Below are 19,722 nucleotides of genomic sequence, written 5' to 3' on the forward strand. Positions count from 1 at the left end.
AATTTGAATCGTGGACGAGAGGACAAGATTTAAGTATATATATATTTTTTTGAAATAAGATTTTTAAAAACCACTTAATTCTCGTCGACAGTCTTACAGAATTATTCCAAATTTATAAAAATACCAAATACAATACTTTTAAAGTTTCAGATACATTTGAATATCTCCATATTTACGGTTTTCTCGCGGAACTATTACCGGAAGGGACGAAAGACAGTGGTTACACGACCGAATGTTCCAGAAAGTTCCAGAAACGTTTCCCTCAGTTTGAAGGGATTATTGATTTCCATGAGGGTACCGGGAAGATTCCAGGTTTCCCCTTACTGCGGTAAACCGCGAAAAGTTTATGAGATAACGTTCTACTTTCTTTTGTATTTGAATTCGTTCTTGTTCGTCAGGTTTCCGTAGACTTTCGGATGTATTTAGTCAAGAAACAGACAGTGACCAATCTTCTGAAGCGTTTTTCTTGAAAGTGGAGGCAGCATAGACTCATTTCCTTTGTATTTGGCGTAAATGAAGCAAATTATTTGATTTGAAATGTTTGAACAGGTTAACAACCACTTGTTTTGCTCACGGGTTGCCTAAAATTGCCGACGATGAATGACACGTAATTGTGTCAAGGATTTTTTGCCCAATTTTCCAGTCTGCATAACTTGGTGTAAAATAATCCTTTCTCTGCGCAATAGCAAGCGAATGATTATCATTTAGGTCTGTTTCACTGCCAATGTAGCGAATTTGGTATGTCAGCATCACACTGACTGAAATCACTACAAAAATAAATAAGACTGTCTATTGTCCCTGGATGATGTTTCAAAGTTTAGGCGATACTACTGTAGTAGGCCTACTCAGCGTCCAGAAAATAGACGTAAAAATCCTATCTATCTAAAATGCAGTTTCTTGCGCTCTGGAAGTGGAATTGAAATACAAAAATTTAGGCCAAAGCCAGGCGCTAAGACCTATGAGGTCCACCGCGCTGAAAGGGAAATTGAAGCGTAAAAAGGTTTTCAAGTGTAAGAGGAGGTAAACTTCGCAGTTGCACTGTGAAACCATTTTTAGGAGACGGTGAGGAAAGTAAGGTGGAAGAGAATGCGAAAGAAGGTATAGTTAGAAGAAATGAAAGGGGTTGCAGCTAGGGACCCAAGGAAGGGACGCTGTAAAGAACCTCAAGCAATGCCTACAGTGCACCGCGTGAGGTGCACTTGCGCAACGCAACTATTTCCTATGGATTTGTTCGCTCTGGGAAAAAATGTTCATGATATAACTTGATTTATGTTGATGTACCAAATATAAAATTCTGTACTTTCAATGAAACTTAAAATATCAATGTATATTGCTGAATATTTGCAACTAAATATCCCATCACTGTGGATTTCATTTGCAACGACTGTAGCCTATGGCTGTTCTTGTCGGAAGATTTCCTTAGGCCTATTTAAACCAATTTCTTCTGTTATCGTGACTGGCACAGCAGTTCTCTGGAGTTTTCATGTTAAACCCCCTCAAAAAAAATTACCAAGAGGCTTTTCTGAAAGCTATATAAATTACGGGAGATTTGCAAAAACTTGTTACCTGCAAAACACAAAGTTTAGGCTATAAAAGCCAAGCACTGGACAATTTTTCATCTGTTTTTTTTATTTTCTTCTCAAACCCCTTCTATCAAACCTCTTAACAATTCCTTCGTATCTTCACATTTCTCGCCTTTCAATTCTTATGACACATTCAAAAATTCATTTCAACAGCTTCCTTCGTTTTTAGGAATCAACATCGACATTTTCCTACCTGTTGAGCTGCCTCAATAGTCTCATGTAGTTAAGTATTTGCATTCATCTTCTGCAAAAATCTTACTACCTTCCTTTTAGTTTTCCGTAAAAGAAAGCTATTGTGCCGGCTTTGTCTGTCCACCCTCAGATCTTAACAGCTACTGAGGCAAGAGGGTTGCATGTTGATCAACCATCCTCCAGCCATCAAACTGCAACTTGCATCCCTCTAGCCTTAGTAGTTTCAATTTTATTTAAGGTTAAATTTAGTTACAATCAAGCGTCTGGCAACGATATAGGATAGGCCACCACCGGGCCGCGGCTCATAAAGCATTATACCTAGACCATCGAAGGATAGACCTATTTTAGGTGGCCTTGATTATACGCCGTAGCGACTGTACAGAAAACTTGCATTTTTTACTTATTTATTCCGCTGAATTTGCTCACATGATCTTTACCAAATCAATCGTCTCCATTCTTTCATGATCCTCTTTAACATTCATTGTCCCATCATTCCCGATTGCCTAAATAACTTTGATCTTGCACACACACGCTCAACTTCCTCTTCTTCCAACACTCTTACGCTAGTTTCTCTCTACTATCCCAAGAGATTACTATATCAGACTGCAACCATTAGCCATTCCGCACTCCATTCACTGGACTAAAATTGAATGGAGAGGAAGTTGAGAGTCGGTAGGTAGGTAGGTTTAACAGGAGGAAAATCTCGCAGTTGCACTATGAAATATTGTTGGGAGAGGGTAGATAGCACGATGGAAGAAAGATATGAATGGAGGTACCGTAAAAAGGAATGAAAGGGGTTGCAGCTAGGGGCCGAAGGGATCTCACTAACGACACTAACCCCCTCTGGGCCACTCCATTCATGAACCGTTTTCTTATCCCACAACTTTGCACCTACATCAAAATCTAAGTCATTTCTCTGACTTCTTCCAATATTCCATCCATAAAATAATTTAAAAAGCCAAGGGATACACACGCACTATTGTCCCTCTACTCTGGTTAGGCCTACAAGTATAGTCTTGCACGGAAAGAGCTCAGATCTATTGGAGATTCACTCATAATATTACCGACATCTCAACTAGTGTTAAAGCTTTGTTCTCACAAGGTAACTGACTTCAGACAGGTAGCGTTCTTATACGCCCAGTGGTTTCCAGCTCACTTTCTCAAATTATCGTGAATGTACCCCCAAGTATCATGACTCATCCTTAATCCATACAGTGGTAAATCACCCTTCACGACTGTTTTGCTTTTTTCTGAATGATATAGTGTGAAGTCTGCATTATTTACACAGACCATGGCAGTTCTTCCATCACCTAACTTTGTATATATAAACTTCTCATTATGCTTTATGAATTAAAATATCGAAAAGGGCACGAGGAGTCTGTTTGCATACTATATAAAACCAATAACGATAATATCAGATCAATCAAATTGACCACAATAGTGGCCAATGACAAATTCAGCCACCATACCTAGGTGGCCCTACACCTCAACTATTCACCGAGATTTATATTTTTTAGAAGGAAGATTGATTCGAGGATCAGGTCAACTATAAATGAAGGTCAGATGAGTAGGCAGTTGTAGGCGTTAGCTCTCTCCAATCATCCCCTTTAGTGATGATCCATTTAACATTATTCTAAGTTTTATATGCAGCTTTTAAGTGCATACCTATGTAATGCACCAGTGTTATAAGGCTGGTTTCACGGATCTCTGAAGACTACCTGCTAAACTAGACCAATCATTTGTTGGTATTAATGAATCATTTCCTTACTGGACAGCCTAATCCAGGGATAATGGTACAGTTACAATTATGTATTGCCAGTCCAATGCTGTTACAGTTATGAATTAAATTGCAGATTAACCTAACAAGTTAGTGAATCACTTTTCTTGACTTCCCAACAGGAACTGTTCCACAACGTGTAGCAGGGAACAAGTACAAGGTGAAAAAAGTAATGCATCTGGGCCAAAGAGGTTCCACAAAGGTACTTTCAGAAAAATGAAGTGTTCCACTGCACGAGATGCATCACCTGTTAGTTTTAGGTTCCCTATTGTATCTAAATGTGCATACTGATTCATGTATCACTCACTACTTTGTCCCTGAAATTTGACTATTGGGAATTATATTAGAAACCCTTATAGTCTGTGGTTTAAACATTATCCAACTAGAGTAGCATGGATCCTGGGGGCTACTTAAAAGCCAAGATATTTTCTAACCTAGTCATTAGTCTCTGTCGCAATGATAGAATGGTTTAGCAATTTCTTTCTGACAATTACTTTAGTTGAATTCAACACACATTGCTCATAACCCATCACAGCCTAAGTGAGAACCATTGAATGACAGCAGAACACAGGCGAGAACTATTTAATGACTTCAATGGTATATCCTTCAAGTTTTTGAAAAAAAATTCCTATTACATTAAAGACAACACATACCTGATCCCATTTTAAAATCCTAAACAAACAATCTTTCTTTGGTATAAAGCTATTGCATATTTTCAGTTACTTGCAATGACTTAAGGGTAAATAAATAAATCTCTAGCTGACCATTTTATTAACAAAGTTTGTGCACTAGACATGAGTAGGAAAAAGTGGAATGTCCCGAGAGTAACAGTCCAATATGGATCAACAATTCAAAACTCCATTTCAAATGTTTACAGCAAAATCAGCTCCACACCCAATGGAGTGTCATGCTAACCTACATCACTAACCCTATGCATCAGGAACCTGGACTTTGGCAAAGTTAACCCGTTCATTAAATAAATATATTCCTTGGGAATATATCACTGCTGTATCAAAAATGACAAAGGTTATGACAAAAGTGAGTCTCATTAACATACTGACTAGTGGGTTACACTGACTTAGTCGACTTCTTCCATTCTTGAGATGTCTTCATCGCCCTCTAGAGGTGGCATCACCTCTTCTCCTGCTCCGCTGGATTCCTCAACAGCCGTTTCTTCATCTTCATCAATACCAAGCCCAAGTTTTATCATTCTGAAAGGTGGAAAAACATTTTAGATTTATTCAATAAGATCACAAGAGGTTTTAGCATCCTGTGGGATATACATATAAACATTCACAAGAAAAACTCTCCTAAAAATTGCCAGTTTTTCACAATGTCAGTTACTGTTGAAACAGACTTTCCATTCATCACAAACAAACAACTCAAGTCTTCGTTCATAAATGTAATCATACAATCAACCTCATATTCAACTCATGCTACACTAAATTTTGTACTTCGGACACAGCTAACAGTCATTTCATATCACCTGTAAATCCTGCTGCCAAATATAGCTGGGTCCTCTAGACTGAATCCTGAGGACAGGAGGGAGCTTTCAAAGAGCAGCATCACAAGATCCTTCACAGACTTGTCATTCTTGTCAGCGTCTGCCTTCTGGCGGAGCGTTTCAATGATGCTATGGTCGGGGTTGATCTCCAAGTGCTTCTTGGCAGCCATGTATCCCACTGTGGAAGTGTCACGCAGAGCTTGGGCCTTCATTATTCTCTCCATGTTGGCACTCCAGCCATATTGCGAGGTGACAATGCAGCATGGGGAAGTTACCAACCTGTTGCTGATAACCACCTTCTCGACACGTTTGTCCAAGATATCCTTCATGACCTGCAATACATTAATAGGGAAGATTATTGTGTTATGTTTAATAATGCTATATCAGCTCAAGATTACTCAGAAACTGACTAATAACCCCATGCAAGGAATTCCAAACATTAGGCTTCAAAATCTGAACCATTATCTACAATACCATACCAACATCCCACAGATAAAAACACACACACAAAAACACACAAAAAAAAAAAAAAAAAAAAAAAAACATTATGCCTCTCACCTTGCAGAGATTCTCATATTTGGTCTTCTGTTCCTCAAACTTCTTTTTCTCTTCCTCATCCTCTGGGAGCTCCAGACCTTCCTTTGTGACAGATACCAACTGCTTGCCATCAAACTCCTTCAGCTGCTGCACACAATATTCATCAATGGGCTCTGTCATGTAGACAACCTCAAATCCACGTTTCTTGACCTTCTCAACAAAGGCCGAGTTGCGCACCTGTTCACGAGATTCACCAGTGATGTAGTAGATGTGTTTCTGGCTCTCCTTCATTCGCGAGATGTAGTCCTTCAGCGAGCACATCTCATCTCCTGTGGAGGAGGTGTGGTAGCGGAGTAACTCTGCCAACTTCTTGCGGTTAGTGGCATCTTCATGGATACCCAATTTTAGGTTCTTTGCGAAGCTTTCGTAGAATTTCTTGTAATTTTCTTTGTCTTCTGCAAGTTCCTCAAACAGTTCCATTGACTTCTTGACCAAGTTCTTGCGGATAACTTTCAGAATCTTGTTCTGCTGAAGCATCTCACGGGAGATGTTGAGAGGCAGATCTTCTGAATCGACTACACCATTGAGGAAGTTCAAGTACTCAGGAATGAGATCCTCACAGTTTTCCATGATAAATACTCTTCGTACATACAGCTTGATCTTGTTCTTCTGCTTGCGGTTCTCAAACAGATCGAAGGGGGCACGACGGGGAAGGAACAACAGGGCACGAAACTCTAGCTGACCCTCCACACTGAAGTGCTTCACAGCCAGGTGATCTTCCCAGTCATTTGTCAGGGATTTGTAGAACTCTCCATATTCTTCCTGAGAAATGTCATCAGGGTTTCTGGTCCATAAAGGCTTGGTCTTGTTGAGCTCTTCATCTTCTGTGTACTTCTCCTTGACAGTTTTCTTCTTCTTGCCGTCATCCTTCTTGTCAGCGTCTTCGTCTTCACCTACATCTTCAATCTTAGGCTTCTCCTTTTCCTTTTCCTTGTCCTTATCCTTGTCCTCTTCCTCATCCTTCTTTTCTTCTTCCTCCTTCTCTTCCTCTTCATCATCAGATACTTCCTGGAATTGTAATGCATCACATCAGTCTCGAAACTCATTCACTATTCCTCTGGTAAAATTTACTGATTATGTTTTCAACCCATTGGAAAATATTTAAATATCTTTTCGTAAAATTTTTATAGGACAACTTTTTGTAAGATTTTTCTGGGAGGCATGATTATAACTATTTAAATATTTTCAAATTTGACGAAAACCTCCATACTACAGCTTGCACAACAGCAATTTCAAGAGTTCTTTAACATTTCTATTGCAAGAAACTTTACTGATAATGTTATCATGGTGTACTGAAAATACTTTTAAGAACATTCATGACATTTGCGTAAGAAATGATTTCACAGTTAATCTAGAATTTTTGCAAACACGAAAATCCAATATGCTGAGGTCTGCTAAAAACTGTGGCTGAGAGCATCTTTGAATTATAATTACAGTACAGAGACCTTAAAATACACAGAACCTTGAGTAATTAGGGCACTTGATTTGTACAAAATGAGCTACAGTAATTTTAATATTTTATGAAAATTCAACAATCCAATATGACAAGGTCTAGTAAAAACTGTGGCTGACAGCATCTTAATTATAATTACAGTGCAGTACCAGGTCTTCAAATACATGGTACCTTGGGTAATCAAAGAATCCAATCTACTCTGATAAACACGTGTAAAAACTTACCTTGTCCCTCTCCTTCTCAACTAAAAGCTTGATAGGATAGCCAATGAACTGAGAGTGCTTCTTCACAATCTCCTTGATACGACGTTCCTCCAAGTACTCTGTCTGATCCTCCTTCAGGTGGAGTGTGATCTTGGTACCACGACCAATAGGTTCCCCGTGGTCAGGTCGCACTGTGAAGGAGCCTCCAGCTGAGGACTCCCACACATACTGGTCATCATCATTGTTCCTGGAAACGACTGTGACCTTGTCAGCGATGAGGTACGCAGAGTAGAAACCTACACCAAACTGACCAATCATGGAGATGTCAGCACCTGCTTGAAGAGCTTCCATGAAGGCCTTTGTGCCTGACTTGGCAATGGTACCAAGGTTGTTGACCAGGTCAGCCTTTGTCATACCAATACCACTGTAAAGTAAAATTTAAAGTTAAGATTAAAATTTACTTTTGTGTTAAAAGATTTAATTGACAAGACTAGTAGCAATAAGCTAGGATAAAATTATAGTGTACAAGAGCTGAATCTTTTCAAACTGAACAGACTAGTAGCAACTAGCAGCTAAACTTGACAAAATTTTCTGACTCAATACACTCAAAGCAACCACCAGCTATAAAGAACACAGACATACAAAGCAAATCACACCAGGAAGAGGTGGTAATGCTTTCTGGGCACCTCACACGGTGCACTGTAGGCATTACTTAAGATTCTTAACAGTCCCTTCAGGCCCTTTCTACCATACCTCTTCACATTCTCGGTATTCCATCTTACTTTCAACATTATTCTTAGCACTCAATGACCTCTCTCCAATCCCTGTACTTGGCCTTCGGCCTAAATTTTAAATTCCAGTTCCAAGAGAACCAAATTAAATTTAAACCAATAGCAGACGGTGAACTTACGTATCCAGAATTGTGAGAGTTCGATCATCTTTGTTTGGTACGAGCTTTATGTAAAGCTCTTTTCCATTGTCGAGCTTTGAGGGATCTGTGAGAGATTCATAACGGATTTTGTCCAGGGCATCTGACGAGTTCGAGATCAGCTCTCTCAGGAAGATTTCCTTGTTGCTGTAGAATGTGTTTATGATCAGGGACATCAACTGAGCAATCTCTGCCTGGAAGGCAAATGTCTCCACCTCATCTGCCATCTGGGTTTCATCTGCTGCCATCTGAAAACAAAGATGTCTTCATTAGGAAATAAAGTAATTGCTTTCTTCCTCTTAGATGCTAGGTAAAATAAAGAACTGATTCAAAGCTTATGCTGATACAGTAATGTTTAGACTCACAACCTTATTGTAAGGAACAAATTTCAGACCACTCTATAAATAATTCCTGAAGCTCCTAAGGGAAATGTACTTTACTACCATACAGAAATAAATTTCTCTCACTACTCAGCACTTCACTGGTCGGAGATTTGAACTTCGCGGCCAGCAGAGTGCTGGCTGAGAACGGAACTCGAGGAAATAGGCTCTGGAGCACTTAAAAGATCAAATTAGCATAACATTATTGTTTAATAACTAGTTTCTGGGTCTGTCTAACCTACAGCTGTATCAACATGCTTCTGATATCAAACCTCTTGGGAGTTTCAGGGGTGTGTGAATTATGGTACTTACTGGATAATAATCATTATTATTCAAAAGATGAACCCTATTCATATGAGACAAGCCCACAAGGGGCATTGACTTGAAATTCAAGCTTCCAAAGAATAAGGGGTTCATTCGAAAGTGGCTGAAGGTAATTGGAAAAACAGATCTGTTATCAGCAAAACAGATAAATAATTAAATCAAATATATACATGTAAATTAAATAAGAGTTCACACGAGCTCCACTCCCGGACCCACCATCGTCTTAGTGGTTTTATTCTTAAATAAGTATATGAATTATAAGACAAACCAGATATTAAAATTGGGATATTTTCTAGTCACAGTTGGGTACAACTTACGTTCAAAACTATAAAAGGACTGCATATTTCGCAGTAAAACTGAGGACAGCTACCGCGACCTGATTCCAACCAGTCGCCGACCTAGATATTAGGTATTCTATTATTTGTTTGTATTAATGGTTAAGTCTTTATGTATATGGAATTGACAGTTTTTACTCATGTTTTTACGTTCATTCCAGTGGTGGTACAAAAAGGATGCAGTCCATGGACTTGGAGCAGTACAAATGTCAATAAGTTATTACAATGGCTTGGTAATTAAATACGTTCATACCTGTGACATGGAATAACTGTACGATGTAGTTAAAACGTCAAAGAGGTATCAAATTAGCCAATATTTAAAATATTTTTTACAGGAAATTTAGCAAAGTTATGCTGGTGACAGCATTTCTGAGTTAGGTGCATACAAATAAACAAAAGTACAGACTGACATTTAGTATTACTTATTAAATGGCAGATTGAACTAATATGGAAATTTTCGTTAATTCAGAACAATTATAATCTTAACCAAAGTGTTCCAGAAAAAGAGAGAGGTATCAAATTAGCCAATACTATTTAAAATATTTTTCCAGGAAATTTAGCAAAGTTATGCTGGTGACAGCATTTCTAGCTGTGCATACCTACAAAAGTACAGACTGACATTTAGTATTACTTATTAAATGAAATTTAGCAAAGTTAATCTGGTGACATCGTTTCTAGCTAACCGACAAAAGTACAGCCTGAACTATTAAATGGAATTCATAATCTTAACCACGAACGAGAGAGAGAGAGAGAGAGAGAGAGAGAGAGAGAGAGAGAGAGAGAGAGAGGTCCCACTTTGTTCTTTAGTGTCTCGGAACTCTAAGATTACGTTAGACCTTGAAGAAAACTAACATTTCAAATGAAAATGCGATTATTTAACATTTAACAAGAATGAAAATAAGGCGTTTGGTATGTAATCTCCGCTGGAAAATACCCGAGGAAATAAACACATGCACAGCACACAAAACCGGTATTAATAAGTCTAAGGCAAGCATCGTATACCGCAGTGTGCGTTAGGCGCTTGACTACAAAAGAAAATTAACGAAAAAATATATGAACCAAGGAAACAGTTTTATACTAGACAAACTGAAATATTACGCCATTCGGGTATACACATTAAGCCTTTCTTGAAAAGTTTTCGTTAATTCATAGGCTAAAGTAATATTTTGTTAGGTAAAACTTTATAAGTTGCCAATATAAAATAATACCACGTAAAACAGAGGTGTTTATTGGTTACAATTTTGCCCTGTTAGTTATGGAGGGGGCGGGGGTTTGGTATTGACATACCTTATAAGTCATAATTTGATATAGAGCTCTTTTAAAAAAATGGAGGTTACAATTTCACATCGTGTATTGGCAACTTATAAAATAGTACCTTTTTTATATAAATTGACGTCAAATTATCAAGAATACGTCTACCATAAAATCTGGCAACTTACGCTACAGCAAGGTAAAATTTAACAATGGATGCGCGGCCTCATTTCCGCCAGTCGCCGACCGGAGAAGGTTTCTCATTCATAAATAAACCTAACCTTCCCTGTAATGTCATGTCCTGACCTAACCATATCTTAAATTCCTAACGTAACTTAGATCTACCCCGTAAACAGACTGACATACCCTGTATCCATGACCAACGTGCTCAGCAGTCTGGTTCAATTTTCCAATTAAATGCCTCAAGGGCTTCAACTAACCAAATAATTCCACGTCACATTACACCATTATGACAACGGAACCTTCCATTCTCGAAAGGTCAAAAACTTACCTTCGAAACTAGAGCACTTTTAAATAAAAACGATGTTAAACGACGGGCCTTCGGTAACCGGTATCCAAACTCAGGCGAACTGTCAGTCCACTCTCAAGGTTGAGCCGCAACTGAAGTCCCCAGCAGCCTGTTGCTGGCCTTTAGATATTAGTCCGCACGCTTTCTGGAAAATCAAACAAATGATTGTCATCTCTTTAGTTTATCATTATGGAAAGTCTTTTGAAATGAAATTATTTATGTTTAAGAATACAAATAATGGCTAATAAGATATGGAAATGTCCTATTTATCCAAATTTTCAAAGTTTCCTGCTGGAACTATTTCCGGAAAGAGCGAAAGACTGGCGTTACACGGCAGAATGTGGTGGAGGGTTCGAGAAACGTTCTTCGTCATCATGGGGCACCTTTAACCTGCGTCAGAAAATGAGAAAATTCTACGAAATTTTGGTCTTCTGTGTGTAACCATTTCGTTATAAGATTCGAAGCAGGAAGCGAATTGCTTTGAGAAGCTTTTTTTTATTTAAATATTCTGAATTCAATTGAAAGTGCATTTCCTATTTATTATTATTATTATATTATTATTGTAATTGAATCGATGCTAATTCTGGCAAGCTGTTAAAGGAATCACTTAAATTTAAAATATATCGACTATAGCAATTGGCCCGAGCGTCTCTCTCTCTCTCTCTCTCTCTCTCTCTCTCTCTCTCTCTCTCTCTCTCTCTCTCTCTCTCTCTCTATATATATATATATATATATATATATATATATATATATATATATATATATATATATATACGTACATATATATATATATATATATATATATATATATATTTTATTACTATTTAAACGACTTCAAATAGTAACCAAAATTTAATGGTTATACTGTATATGAATATACTCAAATGAACAATCACACGACATACAAATTGCAACTTTTAAAGCGTTTTTGTGTTTTTAGGTTTCTAACCGACGTCCTTCTAGAAACTTTATCTCGGTAACTCTATCGCCTACTTCTAAAATTGACGAGGCTGATAAATGGCAACGTTTGATGTGTTGATTGTCATTTTTTTTAACAAGAATTTACGTTAATTTAGGGACTATCTTTACTTTTTATTTCTCAAACTTTCAAACATGGGCGCCCGCGCGTCGAGGGAAAGGAGGCGGGGCGTGTGGGCGGCCACTTGCAACCCACCCCCCCTGAAATCCTGGAAACAAATTTTTGTGCATACACACACATATATGTAATTGGTTTATTCATTAAAGAAATGTAGGCATTGATACTGTTTTTGGAATTACCCTGCTAGTTCAAGGGGTCAAAAGTGTTTGTCTGCTTGATACCGGAAACTATGCATGTATTATATGTATGAAAATTCCCCCCGCCCCCCATTGGAAAATATGCTGCGGGCGCCCATGCTTCCAAAGCGATTTCCAACAAGCAACGAGGGACACGACGCAAAACAAAACAACGCAGATGATCCGAGGAACGTTTTCCCGCCGTTGGGGTATTCCCTTCGGAATCCGAGCGACGAGAATCTTCTGTAGGAGGGAAGTTCCACTTCTAACTTTTTATTTGATTGTTTGTATGAGTATTAGTACTCGAATAATAATAATAATAATAATAATAATAATAATAATAATAATAATAATAATAATAATAATAATATTATAATAATAATAATGAATTTTGTTATAATATGGTCACACTTACGATAATAATAATCTCTGTTATCATTTCTGTTATCAACATTAGTCTAGAAAATTTTCAAAGCTAGAGATGTAAATATTATCATTTTTATACCTTCATAAATTTGAGAGTATTAACAGTGATTCAGTTACCATCGTGTCAATAATAATAATAATAATATGAAATGCACGTCCCTTTAAATTCAAAGTATATGAGTATTAAGAACGCACTACATACTGTGTTGCCTATTTAATCCTTTGATTGTAAACAAATCCACGTGCAATCTTGCTCAAGATAAAAAGTAAAAAAAAAAAGCCAGCACACACCTGTCAACGAACCAAAATAGCGGCGTGTTTTCAGAACACTCGCCAGAAATTCTTTGGCTGGTCACTCACTAAAGACTGTCAGTCTAAGGCATCCCAAGATTCTGTGTACTACTACTAGTACTATCTCTGCAGTTATCAAGAATGTCGGCCCATTCACAAAAATGCCGAATAAGATGAATGAACCCTCCTAAGTAACGGATTGTTCTTGTTATCGAGTGATCTGACATGATTAGCTGAATAGGCCTATAGAATGTCTGGACCTTTTTATAGACCTTGGATAGAAGTATTTTGGTTGTAACGTCAGCCTGGCGAGCAAAGGTTTTCCAACCAAGCTCCAGAAACGACAGCGTCTGTTCAAGAGATGTCGTAGTTCAACTTCATAAGCGCCATATTGCTTTGTTTTGACTTTTTCTGGCTTTTCAACTGTTATGCACACACGAAGAGCGCGAGAAACTAAGTATAACACATGGGGGCATTGCTGAGCATATTCGTAGTCTCAAGTTGAGATCAAATGTAAAATAAACGGTTCATATGTAAATTTGCTGTGTGCAACGGCTTCTGTCAAGCTTGCTCAAACTGAAAACGGAGACTGCTACTGGGGACGTGTGTCTATTGAAACCAAAATGAACCAGTCACTAAACAATGCTTTGAATTCCATCAATAATGAGTATGCAAAATCTACATGGGCCTACGTTGTAAATGCAACTACTTCGTCTGACCCCCTTAAATTCTCAGCGTTCTGAGTTGCAATGCAACTTGTGTGCTTTCGAAAGGTGCTCCATAGACACACAATGTTTCGATAAGACACCTCTTAATTTTTTTTTTATTACCAGCAGACTAAGATAATGTTACCTAATAAGTAAGAATCATTACGTCTATAATTGGGCGAGAGACGTGGAATCTACATAACTATTAAAGGGCCTGGGAGCAGTTATGAACTTCATGTGCCATATCTGCATTGCGGATTATGTAGCCCATGGTCATTCGTGCACAGCGACTTTACAGAATGGGACATCTGGACGCCAGTGTAGATACAGCTTAGTCAATAGGCATTATTTGGTTTACCTTGTCCAATAATCAACCTTGTCTCTATAGATTTACTTTAAAATGTTTTTTTTTTTTTTTGGCCTTGTGACACGGTCCATCTTATTTGTAACAAAGATTTTTAAGACTTGGTCTACAGGCAACAATTTATAAATAACAGGTAAAAATAACTTGCTCTCAAGTACAGAAAACTCAGTGAAACCATTACTTTACACCATTTTCCCTTTATTAGGTGTAACATTGTTTTTAAACACGAGTACTTTTCATAGTAAAATTTGCCAATACAAAAGGGAGGTGAACAGAACACATAGAAAACGTTCAACGCTTTATTAACAAAAAGAAAATGTACATTGTCGAGTTATGTACAAAAATAGGAATGTTCTTCGAACAGGATGTCCAATATGGATCAAAGGGGGATACAACTTCAGTTAAAGCAGATATTAACATCAAATCTTAATGAAGTTTCTCTAACTAATGCTTGTTAAACTCAAGACCTTGTTCCTATAATCAACGAACGTGATAAATAACATGAGTTGAAATGGAAAATGAGTCGATGAAAAGTGAGTACATGGGAATGTTATGGTTAAATTGGATGAACTCAGATGAGATTGGATGGGACGAGATGGGATGGAATGGGATGAGATGAGATGGGATGGGATGGAATGAAATGGAATGGTTGTTAGATCGACTAGTAACAATTCAGGATTCACGTTTAGTCAACTTCCTCCATACGCGAGGCATCTTCATCATCACCTTCCAGTGGAGGCATTTCTTCGTCTCCACCTTCGCCGGATTCTTCGACGGTCATGTCGTCCTCGTCGATTCCGAGACCAAGCTTGATCATTCTGAAAACAGAAATGGTAGGATTTAGAACACGTGGCGAGTGTTTTTAAGAACCCCATAACTTCTCTTTATATATATTAGTAAGGAAATTATTGAATTGAACACAGAGTTGAGGCCAAAAGCCAAGCACTGGGACCTATGAGGTCATTCAGCATTGAAATAAGGAAATTATTTGAAATAAGGAAATTATTAGCTTCCCAGGTAATGAACTGTCAACCTTGCAAATAGTTGGCAATTTAAAACTGGTTGAATTTCTACTAGAAATAGATTTGGCTCATATGAATATTTCAAAAATACTGTAATCCTTCCAAAGAAAACATGAGTTGACCTTGTAAGGAAAAATAAAAAAGTAAAAATCAATTTGAATTTGGCTGAATTTCTAGTAAAGTTTCAATTTCAAGATCAAATTTTATGGTCATTTATGGTCAAGATTTTCGAATTAGGTTCAATGCCTTGGTCAAGTCATTGGTTAGGGTTATGTGAGTAGAGGGTAATTACCTGTAAATCCTGCTGGCAAAGACACCAGGATCCTCAAGAGTGAATCCAGAGGACAGGAGGGAGCTCTCGAACAGCAGCATCACAAGATCCTTGACAGACTTGTCGTTCTTGTCGGCATCTGCCTTCTGGCGGAGGGTGTCAATGATGCAGTGGTCTGGGTTGATCTCCAAGTGCTTCTTGGCAGCCATGTATCCCATGGTGGACGTGTCCCTCAAGGCCTGGGCCTTCATGATCCTTTCCATGTTGGCCGTCCAACCATACTGGGATGTGACGATACAGCAGGGTGATGTCACAAGCCTGTTGCTGATGACAACCTTTCTACTCGCTTGTCTAAGATGTCCTTCATGACCTGAAAGTGGGAAAGAATGATGTCAGTTACCTAAAATCATCCAATTCGATATATAAACATCATCAACTGTTCTTAATTAAGATCCAATTGCAAAAAGGGGTCTTGATGTTCAGTAATTCAGACCAATACATGCATTTACACAAAAGGGTACAAAAACTCACCTTGCAGAGATTCTCGTACTTGGTCTTCTGCTCCTCAAACTTCTTCTTCTCTTCCTCATCCTCTGGGAGTTCCAGACCTTCCTTGGTGACAGATACCAGCTGCTTGCCATCATACTCCTTCAGCTGCTGCACACAATATTCATCAATGGGTTCAGTCATGTAAATGACCTCAAATCCACGCTTCTTGACCCTCTCGACAAAGGCCGAGTTGTGCACCTGTTCACGAGATTCACCAGTGATGTAGTAGATGTGCTTCTGGTTCTCCTTCATCCGAGAGACGTAATCCTTCAGCGAGCACATCTCATCGCCTGAGGAGGAGGTGTGGTAGCGGAGGAAATCAGCCAACTTCTTGCGGTTAGTAGAATCCTCGTGGATACCCAACTTCAGGTTCTTGGAGAAGTTCTCGTAGAACTTCTTGTAGTTATCCTTATCCTCGGTGAGTTCCTCAAACAGTTCCATGGACTTCTTGACCAAGTTCTTGCGGATGACCTTCAAGATCTTGTTCTGCTGAAGCATCTCACGAGAGATGTTGAGGGGCAGATCTTCTGAATCAACCACACCATTGAGGAAGTTCAGGTACTCAGGAATGAGATCCTCGCAATTCTCCATGATGAATACCCTTCTTACATACAGCTTGATCTTGTTCTTCTGCTTACGGTTCTCAAACAGATCGAAGGGGGCACGGCGGGGAAGGAACAACAGGGCACGGAACTCTAGCTGACCCTCCACACTGAAGTGCTTCACAGCCAGGTGATCTTCCCAGTCATTTGTCAAGGATTTGTAGAACTCTCCATATTCTTCCTGAGAAATGTCATCAGGGTTTCTGGTCCATAAAGGCTTGGTCTTGTTGAGCTCTTCATCTTCTGTGTACTTCTCCTTGACAGTTTTCTTCTTCTTGCCGTCATCCTTCTTGTCAGCGTCTTCATCTTCGCCTACATCTTCAATCTTAGGCTTCTCCTTTTCCTTGTCCTTGTCCTCTTCCTCATCCTTCTTTTCTTCTTCCTCCTTCTCCTCCTCTTCATCATCAGATACTTCCTGAAATAAGAATGTTTCATTAAATCACTTTGATCAAAATTATTAGATTACTCAAACTTGTAATTGGGAAATGGCATCAAAATTATAAGATGATTACCCAAAATTAATTTTCAGAAACTGCCACAGCAGTAATAAGTCCACACATTATTGCACCAATGACCTTGAGTGACTAGTCCCCTACATATGAAACATTTATTTACCTTGTCTCTCTCCTTCTCAACAACAAGCTTGATAGGATAGCCAATGAACTGAGAGTGCTTCTTCACAATCTCCTTGACACGACGTTCCTCCAAGTACTCTGTCTGATCCTCCTTCAGGTGGAGTGTGATCTTGGTACCACGGCCAATGGGTTCCCCATGGTCAGGCCTCACAGTGAAGGAGCCTCCAGCTGAGGACTCCCACACGTACTGGTCGTCATCGTTGTTCTTGGAAACCACTGTGACCTTGTCAGCGATGAGGTATGCAGAGTAGAAACCTACACCAAACTGACCAATCATGGAGATGTCTGCACCTGCCTGAAGTGCCTCCATGAAGGCCTTTGTGCCTGACTTGGCAATGGTACCAAGGTTGTTGACCAGGTCAGCCTTGGTCATACCAATACCACTGCAATGAAAAAAAAATTGAGTCAGTGTCTGGGATTTGGTAACTGCCATATTATGGAAAATGAGGCAAGCTATATTGCTAAATGTAAGCAATCTCAACGTTAAACCAGTACAAAAAATTACCATGACTGTGCTAATGACATACACAAACAATGCTCGCAATCAAATTTTGGAAATAAAATCATTGCAATAAATAGCTGATATCTAAGGCCATAGCTTGAACTTACCTATCAAGAATGGTCAGTGTTCTGTCATCTTTGTTGGGGACAATTTTGATGAAAAGCTCCTTGCCAGATTCGATCTTTGAGGGATCTGTGAGGGACTCGTAGCGAATCTTGTCCAGGGCATCAGAGGAGTTGGAGATCAACTCTCTCAGGAAGATTTCCTTATTGCTGTAGAAAGTGTTGATGATCAAGGACATCAGCTGAGCAATCTCAGCCTGGAAGGCGAAGGTCTCGACCTCCTCTGACATTGGTTCTTCGGGCATCTGGAAATCAAGAAACATGTTTAGGTTAAGGACATCTGACTGTAGACTACCTCAACATATGCTTAACTTATGATATTCAAAAGGAGAGCTGCTCAAATATAATAACTGTCTGCTTTACAACTTCCCATTGCAGCTGTCTTATTTTACAAATTCATAGTGCTGACAAAATACTATTATTCATTTTCAGTGTAATATACTACATAAATTTCAGGAATGAAAGTGGTTACGTTTGCATTGTAATAAAATTCATGAATGATAGTGAGTACGTTTAGTGTTATAAATTTCAAGAATGATCGTGGGTACGTTTACATTGTAATCAAGTTCATGAATGACCGTGGGTAAGTTTTCAATGTGAAAAAACTTTTCGAATGAACGTAGTGACGTCATCAATGTAATACGGTTGTGACAGAACGTGGCAAAGTTTTCAATTTAGCTAAATGAATGAACGTGGATACGGTTCCTAGTACACTCGACTTTATGAATGAACGTTAGGAAAATTACTAAAAAAATTGCCAGAATAAACTAACACTCAAATTGTTTACTTTTTGGGCCCCTTTCTGACTAAAGTTCTCAATATTATCTTGGGGTTGCAACCTTAAGGATACATAATAGAAGACCAAGCATATTTACAAAGTACACTACTAGAGGGCAATTTTCGCTCCAATATCCGGATTCAATGTGCTAACCATACATGACGAAGTGATAGTAATAATACTAAATAGGATTTGCCTTTGTAACGGCTCCAATGCTCTTTGTTCTCGACTTATTGAGCTAAAAGAACGAGATTCTTTATAGTAACTTACGTCACTGCGGTCGGGTAGTTGCTTATCGTTAGTTCAAAAGCCTTGAATTTGAGCCTAACCGGTAAATTTATATAATTAACATCATATTATAACAACTTGTGAAATGTGTAACGCGTTACAAAGCATAAGCCATTTACATTAAAAACAAAACACGGTCACACAGCCTTCTTACGTGACGTAACCATATATAAAGAAAAAGTTCTCAGGTTCCAAAATTAGTAAATACGCTAAAAAAAAAAACACTAAAGAAACATTAACCACAACTGCGTCTTCCCGCAACATACGTCACAGTCAATTCACAATCACAAGATCCAGCCGAATTCCTTAAACATTAATCACTTACTTTGTTAGTTATTGAAGATGACGCGATATAAATGGGACCGGTGATGAACACTTGAGAGTGAACTTAGCGTGGGTTATCTTAGCGCTATGTGAAGCCACTCTGCCTCCCAAAAATCGCGCTCGCCTCTTTAAATACCCGGCGTCAAATTCTCCGCCCATCAAATTAATCGATATTAGAAATCTGCATTTATACCTTTCAAAATCATCGCGAAATCCTTGAAATTCTATTAATATACACGAATGAATGCTCCTATCACGCCTTTTCTCCTTCTTTCGCGTTAAATCTCGAATTTTCGTCGGGAACTATTACCGGAAAGAGCAAAAGACGTGCGTTACGCGACCGAATGTTCCAGAAGGTTCTAGAAACGTTTCCCGGCGCCGACATCGATTTACACGTGGGTTCGTACCCTCGCTGGCCTTTCTTAAAGTACGACCACTTTCCGTTCGACTGGAATTTTCTCTCGAGCCTTTTCCCACCTCTCCAATTCTTGGGCGGGAATGAAAAGCCAC

The 19,722-nt window shown here is 38.7% G+C and overlaps 1 protein-coding gene and 1 pseudogene across 1 annotated transcript; both read right to left on the reverse strand.

Annotated features, from left to right (window-relative positions):
* Positions 1–4,306: 4,306 nt before the first annotated feature.
* LOC136831547 (heat shock protein 83-like) lies at positions 4,307–11,201 on the reverse strand. The gene is made up of 6 exons (XM_067092134.1): positions 11,039–11,201; positions 8,220–8,485; positions 7,331–7,733; positions 5,615–6,661; positions 5,039–5,388; positions 4,307–4,763 (listed from the first exon to the last, which is right to left on the reverse strand). Exons 2-6 carry the CDS (start codon positions 8,483–8,485, stop codon positions 4,631–4,633), a joined length of 2,199 nt encoding a protein of 732 aa, XP_066948235.1. The 5' UTR covers positions 11,039–11,201; the 3' UTR covers positions 4,307–4,630.
* Positions 11,202–14,405: 3,204 nt separating this feature from the next.
* Positions 14,406–19,354, reverse strand: LOC136831548 (heat shock protein 83-like; annotated as a pseudogene).
* Positions 19,355–19,722: the final 368 nt, after the last annotated feature.

The sequence above is a fragment of the Macrobrachium rosenbergii genome, chromosome 48 (genome assembly GCF_040412425.1).
Source record: "Macrobrachium rosenbergii isolate ZJJX-2024 chromosome 48, ASM4041242v1, whole genome shotgun sequence".
Lineage (NCBI taxonomy): Eukaryota > Metazoa > Arthropoda > Malacostraca > Decapoda > Palaemonidae > Macrobrachium > Macrobrachium rosenbergii.

Excerpts from the sequence above, each read along its gene's own strand:
- LOC136831547 (XM_067092134.1), bottom strand. The coding sequence starts at position 8,485 with ATGGCAGCAGATGAAACCCAGATGGCAGATGAGGTGGAGACATTTGCC. Across the intron at positions 7,734-8,219 it reads ACTCTCACAATTCTGGATAC|TGGTATTGGTATGACAAAGG; the intron begins GTAAGTTCACCG and ends TTTACTTTACAG. Across the intron at positions 5,389-5,614 it reads AATATGAGAATCTCTGCAAG|GTCATGAAGGATATCTTGGA; the intron begins GTGAGAGGCATA and ends AATGTATTGCAG.